Here is a 13617-nt window from a genome sequence, read left to right on the forward strand (position 1 = left end):
GGCTCGCGCGGGGATGGCCAATCACAGCTCAGGGTTGGTGCGCGCGCCTGAGATTCCCGCCCTTATAAGGGCCGGGCCGGCGTCGCCCTCCATCTCGTAGGGTAGGCGCATGCGCGCGCGCGGAGGGGGCCCCGGTGCATCCTGGGAAGGCTAGGCCTGTAGTGAAGCCTGAGTTGGCCGTGCCACCCAGTGACAGGTTGCCATGGCGATGGCCCAGATGGCGAGGAGCCTGGTACCCCGCCTCAGTTGGGGACTGGTGCCCCAGGCTTGCAGAAGCTTCTCCCTGGGTGAGTAGCCGGGGTCAGACCCCACCCGGTTACCCCCTCATCACCCTCCAGCCTGTAAGCTCGTTGTGGGCAGGGACTCTCTGTTATGTTGTTGTTGTTGCAATAATAGTGGCATTTGTTAAGCGCTTACTATGTGCAAAGCACTGTTCTGAGCGCTTTGGCAGTCGCTGACTGCCTTCCAGGCTGTGTATATGCTGAACAGTGCTTTGCACATAGTAAGCGCTTAACAAATGCCATTATTATTATTATTATATGTTTGTACATATTTATTATCATCATCATCAATCGTGTTTATTGAGCGCTTACTATGTGCAGAGCACTGGACTAAGCGCTTGGGAAGTACAAATTGGCAACACACAGAGACAGTCCCTACCCAACAGTGGGCTCACAGTCTAAAAGGGGGAGACAGAGACCAAAACCAAACATACTAACAAAATAAAATAAATAGGATAGATATGTACAAGTAAAATTATGTTATGTTGTTGTTGCAATAATAGTGGCATTTGTTAAGCGCTTACTATCATCATCATCAATCGTATTTATTGAGCGCTTACTATGTGCAGAGCACTGGACTAAGCGTTTGGGAAGTACAAATTGGCAACATATACAGTCCCTACCCCCAACAGTGGGCTCACAGTCTAAAAGGGGGAGACAGAGAACAAAACCAAACATACTAACAAAATAAAATAAATAGAATAGATATGTACAAATAAAATAGAGTAAAAAATATGTACAAACATATATACATATGTACAGGTGCTGTGGGGAAGGGAGGGAGGTAAGATGGAGGGGGGACGAGGGGGAGAGGAAGGAAGGGGCTCAGTCTGGGAAGGCCTCCTGGAGGAGGTGAGCTCTCAGCAGGGCCTTGAAGGGAATTACTCCATTTATTTACTTATTTTACTTGTACATATCTATTCAATTTATTTTATTCTGTTAGTATGTTTGGTTTTGTCTCCCCCATTTAGACTGTGAGCCCACTGCTGGGTAGGGACTGTCTCTATATGTTGCCAATTTGTACTTCCCAAGCGCTTAGTACGGTGCTCTGCACACAGTAAGCGCTCAATAAATACGATTGATGATGATGATGATGATGAGCCCGTTGTTGGGTAGGGACCGGCTCTGTATAATAATAATAATGTTGGTATTTGTTAAGCGCTTACTATGTGCAAAGCACTGTTCTAAGCGCTGGGGTAGATACAAGGGAATCAGGTTGTCCCACGTGGGGCTCACAGTCTTCATCCCCATTTTACAGATGAGGGAACTGAGGCCCAGAGGAGTTAAGTGACTTGCCCAAAGGCACACAGTTGACAAGTGGCGGAGCTCTGTATGTTGCCAACCCATACTTCCCAAGTGCGTAGTATAGTGCTGTGCACACAGTAAGCGCGCAATAAATTCGATTGAATGATAATTATGGTACTTGTTAAGCGCTTTACTATGTGTCAGCTGAGAGCTCACGCCTTCCACGAGGCCTTCCCAGACTGAGCCCCTTCCTTCCTCTCCCCCTCGACCCCCTCTCCATCCCCCACATCTTACCTCCTTCCCTTCCCCACAGCACCTGTATATATGTATATATGTTTGTATATATTTATTGCTCTATTTATTGTCCTTGTACATATCTATTCTATTTTACTTTGTTAGTATGTTTGGTTTTGTTCTCTGTCTCCCCCTTCTAGACTGTGAGCCCACTGTTGGGTAGGGACTGTCTCTAGATGTTGCCAACTTGTACTTCCCAAGCGCTTAGTACAGTGCTGTGCACACAGTAAGCGCTCAATAAATACGATTGATTGCCAAGCACCTTTCTAAACGTTGGAGTAAATACTGCGAGTCCCAAATGGGACAACCTGATTACCTTGTGTAATAATAATGATGGCATTTGTTAAGCACTTACTATGTACAAAGCACTGTTCTAAGCGCTGGGGAGGATACAGGGTGAGCAGGTTGGCCCACATGGGGCTCACAGTTTTCAGCCCCATTTTACAGATGAGGTCACTGAGGCTCAGAGAAGTGAAGTGACTTACCCAGAGTCACACAGCTGATGGCGGAGTCGGGGTTTGAGCCCATGACCTCCAACTCCCAAGCCCGTGCTCTTTCCATTGAGCCACGCTGCTTCTCTATCTTGTATCTCCCTTAGCGCTTAGAACAATGCTTGACACATAGTAAACGTGTAACAAATACCATTATTATTATTTTTACGAGTTAATCAGGTCGGACCCGGTCCTTGTCCCATGTGGGGCTCACACTCCTACCCCCATTTTACAGATGAGGTAACTGAGGCACAGAAAAGGGAAGTGAGTTGCCCAGGGTCACACAGCAGGCATGTGGCAGAGTCAGGATTAGAACCCAGGTCCTCCTGGCTCCCAGGACCGTGCTGTATCCACTAAGCCACTCTGTACTCTTCCAAGTGCTTAATACAGTGCCCTGCTTAGTGAAAATGACTGATAGTGTGTAAGCTCTTTGTGGGCATGGACAGTGTCTACCAACTTTGTTGTAGTGGACCTTCTCGAGCGCATCGTTAGTGTTCCACACATGATTAATGTGAAATAAATATCACTGATTACCTTGGCCCTTCCCCAGGAGCCCCCTTCCAGGCCTTTTTGAAGAACCAGGTACCGGTCCCCAAGGAGGTGGATCGCTGGACAGAGAAGAGGACAGCGTTCGGAGCATACGACAACATCGGGATCCTGGGTATGAGGGCTGCGGAGCGCCGGGATGGGAGCGGCAAAAGGGCTCCCAGAATGACGGGGTTGGGGGAGGAGGGGGCAGAGGGTAGTGAAGCGGAGTTGAGCCGACTTCCACCCTGTACTCTCCCTTCGGCCTTTAGCTGATGGTTTCTCTCTCTGTCTACTGCCCTCCAGGAGGGTTTCAAAGACACCCTAAGGATCTAATCACCGGGCCCCAGTGGCTGCGGGGCTGGCGGGGGAATGAACTGCAACGCTGCCTCCGTAAAAAGCAGATAGTGGGTCCTCGCATGTTCAAGGAGGACTATCAGAAGCTCCTGAAGCGCATCAGATACCTCTACAAACACTACAATCGCCGGGGGAAATATCGCTAGGAGGAGGGAAACACTGCTGCCCCACGAACTCCACCCCTTTTGGCACCTGTGTCCCCTGTCCCCCCCTTGATTCCATCCCCAGGTGCTTAGCACACTGCAGTGCACGCAGTGGACACTCAATAAATACCATTGCTGCCACTCACAGGGGTCTCCTCGTTTAGGTCTGGGTGAGGGAAATGAAATGCGGTAGAAGGCGAAATGAAAAAGCGAAGGGATCCTGGAGGAAAAACTTGGCTGTTTGCAGCCCCACGTGAGCCTCTCAGGTCAGGGGGAACACGGGTGGAGGGGCACATAGTAAGCACTTAAGTACTGTGAAGAAAAATCAAAACGAGCACTGAGGTTGGGGAAAGTAGAAAGGTGGGGCTCCTTTGGGGATGGACAACTGGTGTTTTAGGGAGCTTCCAGAGATGGGAGGTGAGGGGGCAGGGTTTAAGAAAAAAAATCCCCTGCCACCTGCCCAACCTGAGGCTAAAATCCACCGTCGATGGATACTAGGAGCTCCCCAGAACTGTTCTTATGGTGTTTATTAAGCGCTTACTATTCCCGCCCCGCTGAGCATTGGGCTGGGGAGTCAGAGGACCTGGGTTCTAATCCTGATTCTACAACCTGTCTAATGAGTTGGGGCAAGTCACTTCACCTCTCGGTGCCTCAGTCGCTTCATCTGTGAATTGTTCTCTCTCCTTAGACTGGGAGAGCCATGTGGGACAAGACCTGTATTGAGAAGCAGCGTGGCTCAGTGGTAAGAGCACCGGCTTGGGAGTCAGAGGTCATGGGTTCAAATCCCGGCTCTGCCACTTGGCAGCTGTGTGACTTTGGGCAAGTCACTTAACTTCCCTGTGCCTCAGTTCCCTCATCTATAAAATGGGGATTAAGACTGTGAGCCCCATGTGGGACAACCTGATCACCTTGTAAACTCCCCAGCGCTTAGAACAGTGCTTTGCACATAAGCGCTTAATAAATGCCATCATTATTATTATCATTCGAACTGATGAAACTTGTCTACCCTAGCACTTACTCTGTGCTAAGCACTGTACTAAGCGGCCAGTAAGTACAATTATCCAAGGCCTGGGCAGGTACCAACTGAAGGCCCGCCCGACAAGACCTGTATTGAGAAGCAGCATGGCTCAGTGGTAAGAGCCCGGGCTTTGGAGTCAGAGGTCATGGGTTCAAATCCCGACTCCGCCACTTGTCAGCTGTGTGACTTGGGGCAAGTCACTTAACTTCTCTGGGCCTCAGTGACCTCATCTGTAAAATGGGGATTAAGACTGTGAGCCCCAAGTGGGACAACCTGATCACCCTGTAAACTCCCCAGAGCTTAGAACAGTGCTTTGCACATAGTAAGCACTTAATAAATGCCATCATTATTATTATTGAGCCCACTGTTGGGTAGGGACTGTCTCTATATGTTGCCAACTTGTACTTCCCAAGGGCTTAGTACAGTGCTCTGCACACAGTAAGCGCTCAATAAATACGATTGATTGATTGATATTACAGTTCCCTCATCTGTAAAATGGGGATTCAGACTGTGAGCCCCACGTGGGACAACCTGATGACCTTGTATCCTCCCCAGCGCTTGGAACAGTGCTTTGCACATAGAAAGCGCTTAACAAATGCCTTTATTTTGTTAATATGTTTGGTTTTGTTCTCTGTCTCCCCCTTCTAGACTGTGAGCCCACTGTTGGGTAGGGACCGTCTCTATACGTTGCCAACTTGTACTTCCCAAGCGCTTAGTACAGTGCTGTGCACACAGTAAGCGCTCAATAAATACGATTGATTGATACTATTAAGGCCCGTTAGCGACGAGGCCCGTCTGCGCGTGCGCCAGGCTCGTTAGCGACGAGGCCCGTCTGCGCGTGCGCCAGACACCTCAGCCGAGGCTGGGGGGGGGGGGGGGGGAGCAGTGAGGGAGACGGAGAGCGCGCGCTCGAAGCTCAGGGGCCTTCTGATTGGCCCGGAGCCGAGGCGCTGCTCCACGATTCTCGCGATGGCTCGTTGCTAAGAGACGGGCTCCCCTCGACAGCGGGAGGGGCCCGAGGTGGGGGGTTGCGGCGATCGACCAGGTGGCGGCCTTCCCGGACTGAGCCCCTTCCTTCCTCTCCCCCTCGTCCCCCTCTCCATCAATCAATCAATCAATCAATCGTATTTATTGAGCGCTTACTATGTGCATCCCCCCATCTTACCTCCTTCCCTTCCCCACAGCACCTGTATATATGTATATATGGTTGTACATATTTATTACTCTATTTATTTATTTATTTATTTTACTTGTACATCTCTATCCTATTTTATTTTGTTGGTATGTTTGGTTCTGTTCTCTGTCTCCCCCTTTTAGACTGTGAGCCCACTGTTGGGTAGGGACTGTCTCTATGTGTTGCCAATTTGTACTTCCCAAGCGCTTAGTCCAGTGCTCTGCACATAGCAAGCGCTCAATAAATACGATTGATTGATTGATGGACGAGGCCCGTCTGCGCGTGCGCCGGGCCTGTTAGCGACGAGGCCCGTCTGCGCGTGCGCCAGACACGGCCGCCGCCGCGGCTGGGGGGAGCAGTGAGGGAGACGGAGCGCGCGCGCGCGCGCTCGAAGCTCAGGGGCCTTCTGATTGGCCCGGAGCCGAGGCGCTGCTCCACGGTTCTCGCGATGGCTCGTTGCTAAGAGACGGGCCCCCCTCATCAGCGGGAGGGGTCGGGGGGGGGGGGTTGCGGCGACCGACCAGGTGGCGGCGACAGCGCGCGGGGCCGCGAGACGAGCGGGCCGGGGGGATGCGATTGGTTGGCGAAGGCAGCCGGCCGCTGATTGGCTGACGGGGCGGGTGACGTCGTCGGGGGGCGTGTCCGCCGTATATAAACGTGGGGAGCGGGGGGTAGCGGCCGCAGTGAGGTCGGCGGCGCTGCGGGGACGGGTGTGCGCCGGCCAGGGGGGGCACAGCCGCAGCCGACGCCGCAGCGTCCCGCGCCCGCCGCCGCTGCACCCGGGGAGGACACGGACCCCCACCCCCCTCGACCAGAGCCATGTGAGTGCAGCCGGGTGGGGGGGGGCTCCCTCCCGCCCCCCGCCCCGCCGGGAGTTGCGGGGGGGGGGAATGGCGCATTGCAGCAGCGGAGGCACGGCAGGCTGGGGACCACCCCTCTGCGCGGAGAGGGCTGCCACCCCCCGACCGACCCCCCTCCGGGGCACCTTAGCATCCCCCGCCCCGGCCGGTCAATCAATCAATCAATCAATCGTATTTATTGAGCGCTTACTATGTGCAGAGCACTGTACTAAGCGCTTGGGAAGTACAAATTGGCAACACATAGAGACAGTCCCTACCCAACAGTGGGCTCACAGTCTAAAAGGGGGAGACAGAGAACAGAACCAAACATACCAACAAAATAAAATAGGATAGAAATGTACAAGTAAAATAAATAAATAAATGGAGTAATAAATATGTATAACCATATATACATATATACAGGTGCTATGGGGAAGGGAAGGAGGTAAGATGGGGGGATGGAGAGGGGGACGAGGGGGAGAGGAAGGAAGGGGCTCAGTCTGGGAAGGCCTCCTGGAGGAGGTGAGCTCTCAGCAGGGCCTTGAAGGGAGGAAGAGAGCTAGCTTGGCGGAGGGGCAGAGGGAGGGCATTCCAGGCCAGGGGGAGGACGTGGGCCGGGGGTCGACGGCGGGACAGGCGAGAGCGAGGTACGGTGAGGAGATTAGGCGGTGGAGGAGCGGAGGGTGCGGGCTGGGCAGTAGAAGGAGAGAAGGGAGGTGAGGTAGGAGGGGGCGAGGGGATGGAGGTCCTTATTCAGCTGGGTCTGTACGCTCCCCTCAATAAGTATCACGGATGATGATGATGACATGAAGCGCTTACTATGTGCAAAGCACTGTTCTAAGCGCTTGGGGAGGTTACAAGGTGATCAGGAGCGTTGGGTAGGGACTGTCTCTATGTGTTGCCAATTTGTCCTTCCCAAGCGCTTAGTCCAGTGCTCTGCACATCATCATCATCATCATCAATCGTATTTATTGAGCGCTTACTATGTGCAGAGCACTGTACTAAGCGCTTAAGTACTAAGCGCTGCACATAGTAAGCGCTCAGTAAATACGATTGATGAGGATGATGGTTCCAGTTGGGCACGGGTTCCCCTGCCTCATTCGTTCAGTCGTATTTATTGGGCGCTTACTGGGTGTACTAAGCGCTTGGGAGCGTGCAGTACGACAGACCTAGCTGAATAAGGACACGGCCTCCCGGTTCACCCGAGTGGTGCCCCCTTCTCCCGCCCCGCCGCTCTCCTTCAGTGCCCGCAAGGAGGTTGCGGGGACTCCTCGGCTAGGTGCCCCCCGGGCAGCGGGAGCGACGCCTCTTACTCCGGGAGCCCCAGACCGGGCTGGAAGTCATCATCATCATCATCAGTCGTATTTATTGAGCGCTTACTGTGTGCAGAGCACTGTCCTAAGCGCTTGGGAAGTACAAGTTGGCAACATCTAGAGACAGTCCCTACCCAACGGTGGGCTCACCGAGCTGGACTGGCTCCGGCCGCAGAACGGACCCAGGCCTCCCGACGGGGCGGGAAAGAGGCCGGGATGGTCGGCGTCCCTGACATCCCCACGTCCCTCCGCTCCTTGGACATCTGCGAAGCCCTTCTGGTTCAGCGGGCGCCCCGTCGGATCTCCCACTGACCACCGCCGCCAATTTGGGATCCAGAAGCTGCTGCCGGTCGGGCCCGCTCGGCCCTGCCGGTGCCCGCCCCGGCCCCCGTCCCAACGAGTCCAGCCGGCGTGTTCGGGGGTTGAGGCCAACCCCTTCCCCCGGATTCCCGGCATCCCTCCCCAGACCCCTGGCATCCCCACCGCAGTCGAGGGAGGTCGCCCCGCCGCTAGCCTGGCATCACGAGATCTCCGACCTGGAACCCGTCATCGGCGGCACCACCATCCTCCTGCCACTCTCCTTGGCTCAGCTCCAGCGGCAAGGCCGATGCCAGCCTGGCTGTGCCCGCCCCCTTGTCGGCTACCGGTCTCCTCCTCCCAGGGGGGTTCCTGCAAGAACCTGGGCTGGAAGAGTCTCCTGGGCTATGGCATCTTCCTCCCAGGATCCTGTGGCCTGAACCATTGGCTCCCTCCCTCTTCTCGCTAGTGGTTGGCTCTGGGTGGGCACAGGTTAGCGGGGATTTCACCTGACTCAAAGGATGGGGTCCCCCTCATTCATTCGTTCATTCAGTTGTATTTATTGAGCGCTTACTGCTTGCAGAGCACTGTACTAAGCGCTTGGGAAGTACAAATTGGCAATATATAGAGACAGTCCCTACCCAACAACGGGCTCACAGCCTAGAAGGGGAAGACAGACAACAAACTCACGCGATGATGATACTCATCAGCATCATCATCATCATCAATCGTATTTATTGAGCGCTTACTATGTGCAGAGCACTGTACTAAGCGCTTGGGAAGTACAAATTGGCAACATCTAGAGACAGTCCCTACCCAACAGTGGGCTCTCAGTCTAAAAGGGGGAGACAGAGAACAAAAGCAAACATACTAACAAAATAAAATAAATAGAATAGCTATGTACAAGTAAAATAAATAAATAAATAAATAGAGTAATAAATATGTACAAACGTATATACATATATACAGGTGCTGTGGGGAAGGGAAGGAGGTAGATGGGGATGGAGAGGGGGACGAGGGGGAGAGGAAGGAAGGGGCTCAGTCTGGGAAGGCCTCCTGGAGGAGGTGAGCTCTCAGCAGGGCCTTGAAGGGAGGAAGAGAGCTAGCTTGGCGGATGGGCATAGGCATCTGAAGGACTCATTCTGTAGAGGGGCTCTGCCCTAGGGCTACCTCCAGTATGGGGGCCACTTTATCCTCACAGCACCCTGTTGAGGCAGGGATGGTGCTTCTCTCCCCTCCCCATTTCCCAAGTGAGGAAACTGAGGCCCACAGAGGTGTTAAGGGACTTGCCCGAGATCACACAGGAGGCTGAGGACAGAGCAGGGGGATCAAACCAGCGTCTGCTGACAGCCAGGGGGTCCCCAGGCCTGAAGGAAACGCGTGGCCGACAAGTGAGGAGACTGCTTGTTTCTCCTGAGACGCTGGGCTCTGTGGTGAGGCGGGGGAAACTGAGGGAGGGGAGGGGGTTCGGTCTTCTCTGAAGATCTCCGTGGCCCTCCTTCCCTGGATGCTCCAGCACATAGTATGTCAACACCCGCGCTGCCAGCGAAAGAGACGCTCTGTCCATCACTGTCGCTTTTTGGACCCATAGAACCACCTGTGTTCGCTCCATCTCCTGCTCCAGCCCCAGAATGCCAGGGCTCAAATCCCCTGACCCCTCCCCGCTCCAGGCCCCTGATGCCACCAGACCACACAGCCCCCAGGGCAGGTCTCCCAGGTGAATTGGGCAGACGCCCCCAGGGAGGACTGGGCTGCCTTCTTGCCTGGCAGAGACACGGAGGAGAGCCCAGGGCCCGGCCCAAACCATCTGCTCAGGGTCCTCCCTGGAGCCTCCCAGAGAAGGGAGGGGGCTCCCGGAGGTCATCCTCCCGATTTGGTTTGGCCAGCGTCGGCTCCAGGTCGCACTGCCGAGGGATGCAATCTGCCTGGCATCCAGGCGTCTGCTTCCTGTGCTGGACCCTCACCCTGAGGCTGTCAGGAGGGCAGCCGAGAGCTGTCTGAGTGTCATAGCTCGTGTGCGGGGTGGGGGGAGTGTCCCATCTGCCCTGCCCGGATCCCCCTCGGCGCACCCACGCTGGCCCCTTGAGAGAGCAGCATTGCTTGGTGTGACCGGGCCTTCTCTTGGGCCCACAGGTCTGCTCCCGCCCAGCCACCCACCCCTGGGGGTCCAGAGGGGGCTGCCCCCGGCGGGGGGGCCCCCCGGCCCACCCCCCAACACGACCAGTAACCGGAGGCTGCAGCAAACGCAGGCCCAGGTGGAGGAGGTAGGTGGATGGGCCGCCTCCCCCATTCCCGCCCCGAGACTCAGGGTTAAGGGGAGGGGGCTGGGGCGGGGGGATGGGACGGCAACATGCGTGCTCACCCGTATCCCCTTTCCTCCCCCGCAAGGTGGTGGACATCATGCGTGTGAATGTGGACAAAGTCCTGGAGCGAGACCAGAAGCTGTCGGAGCTTGACGACCGGGCAGACGCGCTGCAGGCCGGGGCCTCACAGTTCGAGAGCAGCGCTGCCAAGCTCAAGAGAAAGTACTGGTGGAAAAACTGCAAGGTGGGACGCGTGCACGCACACACACACACACACACACACACACACACACACACTGTGCTCTTCCTCTTTTTTTATGATGCATTTTTTTTAAATGGTACTTAAGTGCCAACTATGTGCCGGGCACTCTACAAAGCAAGCAGTCAATCAATCGATCGTATTTATTGCGTGCTTACTGTGTGCAGAGCACTGTACTAAGCGCTTGGGAAGTACAAGTCGGCAACACATAGAGACAGTCCCTACCCAACCGCGGGCTCACAGTCTAGAAGGGGGAGACGGAGAACAAAACCAAGCATACTAACAAAATAAAATAAATAGAATCGATATGTACAAGTAGGATAAATAAATAAATAGAGTAATAAATATGTACAAACATATATACAGGTGCTGTGGGGAAGGGAAGGAGGAAAGCACTGGGGTAGAGGCAAGCTAATCAGGTTGGACACAGTCCATTTCCCATACGGGGCGCTCAGCCTTAATCCCCATTTTACAGCTGAAGAAGCTGAGGCACAGAGAAGTGAAGTCACTTGCCCATGGTGACACATTAGACAAGTGGAGAAGCGAGGAATAGAACCCAGGTCCTTCTTCCGGGCCCCTGTTCTTTACACTAGGCCACGCTACTCCTAGGCCACACTGTTTAGATACTGTGCCAGTCACTGTAGTAAACGCTGGGGTAGAGACAAGCTAATAAGGTTGGACACAGTCCGTGTCCCACATGAGGCTCACAGCCTCAATCCCCATTTTCCAGATGGGATAACTGAGGCATAGAGATGTGAAGTGACTTGCCCCAAGTCACACAGCAAACAAGTAGCGGAGGCAGAGTTAGGACCTAGGTCCTTTGACTCTGAGGCTATAGAACAGGCTGCTGCTCACTCCTTTCCTCCAGGCCTTCCTCCACATGCTGCCACTCGGGTGGGCTGGAGGTCTGAGCCGTGAGGGACGGACCCCCGGGAGGACCACGGGCCGGGGGAGGGGGCGCCGGGAAAGCATCTGCCCATCAGATCCCTGGGGAAAGGGGTCTCCAGTTTTCCTGGTTGGACACCAGCTGCCAAGGGAATGGATTGCCCCCATTGAAGAGCCCAGCATCCTCCCCTCCATACACGCTCCCTCTCACACTCATACACCCATATCCCCACTCCCACACCGGGGGCCATGATCCCTGAATCTGCGGCCCCTTAAATTGGTGGGTGGTGTGCTCCGGGGGGCCGGGCTGACCCGACCCCTCCCCTCCCCTGCAGATGATGATCATGCTGGGAGCCATCTGTGCCATCATCGTGGTCATTATTGTAAGTGAGTATCGCTGAGCCCCCCGCTCACCCCTTCCTTCCTCCCTGTGTTCAGCCCGCCCCCAGCCTGGGGGCCACAGACACGCTCACTCGGAGTCAGGTATGAGACGCCCCCTAACCCCCTTGGAGCCGGCCTGGTGGGTGGGGGAGGAGGGTCGCTGGAGTGAGACCCCATTACTCACCCCTCCCTACCTCAGGGGAAAGGGGGTCATTGGGTTGGGCTCCCTGCTCCCCCCATCTGTGTGTCTGGTTTCCTAGTGTAACTATCCCTGTTGTTTCTCCTTTCCTGTTTCTGTGCATCTCTCTCTGTCTCTCTCTCTCTCTCTCTCTGTCTCTGTCTGTCTGCGGCCTGCGGTCTCCCCACCTCCTGCCTCCAGTCTACTTTTTTACTTGAGAATGTGCCCGCCTCTTCTCTCCCCTCCCCCTCCCACCTCCCCTTGCCTCCATCCATCTCAGTTCCTTCCCCCCAACCGCCCCAGGCTGCTTGTCCATTGGTTCCTCCTTTTACCTTGGTTCAGCCTCTCACCATCCTCCCCTCTACCCCCACCTCCACTAAGCCACTGCTGCACCTCGCCGCTGCCCCTCTCCACTGCCGGCCTGGGGAAGGAGCTGGGCTGTGCTAAGGGGACGGGGCAGCGGGTGGAGCCTCGTGGGGAGGGGGACACCCTGAGCACCAGCGATGGCGGCGCTGGGGGAGAGGCAGGGCGCTCTACCCAGTCCTGTCCATCTGTCCGTCCGTCCCCACTTCCCCCCCTGACCTCACTGGAGCCCACAGGGCAGCGGAGGCCCCTTAGCAGAACTGGTCCGGGGACGGCGGCCAACACAGCCTCTCCAGCTCCTCGGCCCGGAGCCGGGGATGGGGACGACGGACTGAGGGGGAAGGAAGGAAGGAAGGGAGTAAAGTGGGCTGGGGCCTGCTCCGGACTTACTGGGCCTCCTGAAGCCCCTCTGCCCTCACAGAGTGGGAGGCATGTGGCAGGGGGCCCGGGGCCCACCCAGAACGCTCTCCGTTGTGGGTGCTGTGCTGCAAGGTAACGCTGCCCTTCTGGGCAGAGCCCCTCCTCTCCTCCCTCATGCCCCAACCCCCTTCCCTCTGCTCGTGCCCCCTCCTCGCAACCTTTCCTGGCCCTCACCCGTGTCTGTGGTTCGTGGGGTTGAGCGCTGCCAGCCCGGGCCTCCGCTCGGAGGGACCTCGGCTAAGCCTGGGGGGCTGTCTGCATGTGCACTTTCCATGCCCCACCATTTCATTTTGCTGAAGCATTTTCCTCCCCAAGCCTTTCCCCCTACCTCCACCCTTCCCTCGATCTGGGCGCGGCTGAAGAGCGGGAAGGAGCAGCTGCCCACCAGCCCCCATCACTGAAACAGCGCTGTCTTCACCGCCACCCCCCTCGCCCCCATGCCACGGCCCCTCTGTTGGGGCTCAGTCCCGGGGCACGCGGGCTATGAGCCCCGCCCCTGGGATGACCAGCGGTGGTGGGACCGGCCTCTGTTCTGTCTACTGTCACTTTCTCCCCCCACACCCCAAGTCCTGCGGGGGCTGAAAGCGGCTCCCCAAGGATTAGGCCTCATGCACAGCCCCCGCCACCCCCAACAAACCTCCGTCACAAGCTGCTGGGCGAAGGTCCCGTCTGTCGTCTCTGCCCCCCTCCTCGTCCGTCTCCTCTCCTCAATCTCATCCTTGTACAAAGTAGTTACAGTTGTGATCCCACCAAGGCATGTAGCAGACTGACCACTTTCGTGTATTCTGAATAAAGAAAGAAAACTCCCATTCCTCTCCCCCGGCCTGCGGGGGGAGGGGTCTGGCAGCGTG

At 55.8% G+C, this 13617-nt stretch overlaps 2 protein-coding genes across 2 annotated transcripts; both read left to right on the plus strand.

Moving 5' to 3' along the window:
• The first annotated feature begins 136 nt into the window (after window positions 1-136).
• Window positions 137-3481, plus strand: MRPL51 (mitochondrial ribosomal protein L51). Its single transcript, XM_038767978.1, has 3 exons — window positions 137-287; window positions 2862-2972; window positions 3143-3481. The coding sequence occupies exons 1-3, from the start codon at window positions 203-205 to the stop codon at window positions 3337-3339; spliced, it is 393 nt and encodes a 130-aa protein (XP_038623906.1). The 5' UTR covers window positions 137-202; the 3' UTR covers window positions 3340-3481.
• A 2786-nt stretch (window positions 3482-6267) lies between these two features.
• Window positions 6268-13575, plus strand: VAMP1 (vesicle associated membrane protein 1). The gene is given in 6 exon segments (XM_038767810.1): window positions 6268-6349; window positions 10111-10165; window positions 10167-10241; window positions 10366-10524; window positions 11760-11811; window positions 12185-13575. Coding segments are annotated over 6 exon segments (360 nt in total). The 5' UTR covers window positions 6268-6347; the 3' UTR covers window positions 12202-13575.
• The last annotated feature ends 42 nt before the right edge of the window (window positions 13576-13617 follow it).

Source organism: Tachyglossus aculeatus, chromosome 27 (assembly GCF_015852505.1).
Source record: "Tachyglossus aculeatus isolate mTacAcu1 chromosome 27, mTacAcu1.pri, whole genome shotgun sequence".
Taxonomy (NCBI): domain Eukaryota; kingdom Metazoa; phylum Chordata; class Mammalia; order Monotremata; family Tachyglossidae; genus Tachyglossus; species Tachyglossus aculeatus.

Excerpts from the sequence above, each read along its gene's own strand:
- MRPL51 (XM_038767978.1), top strand. The coding sequence starts at position 203 with ATGGCGATGGCCCAGATGGCGAGGAGCCTGGTACCCCGCCTCAGTTGG. Across the intron at positions 288-2,861 it reads TTGCAGAAGCTTCTCCCTGG|GAGCCCCCTTCCAGGCCTTT; the intron begins GTGAGTAGCCGG and ends GCCCTTCCCCAG. Across the intron at positions 2,973-3,142 it reads CGACAACATCGGGATCCTGG|GAGGGTTTCAAAGACACCCT; the intron begins GTATGAGGGCTG and ends ACTGCCCTCCAG.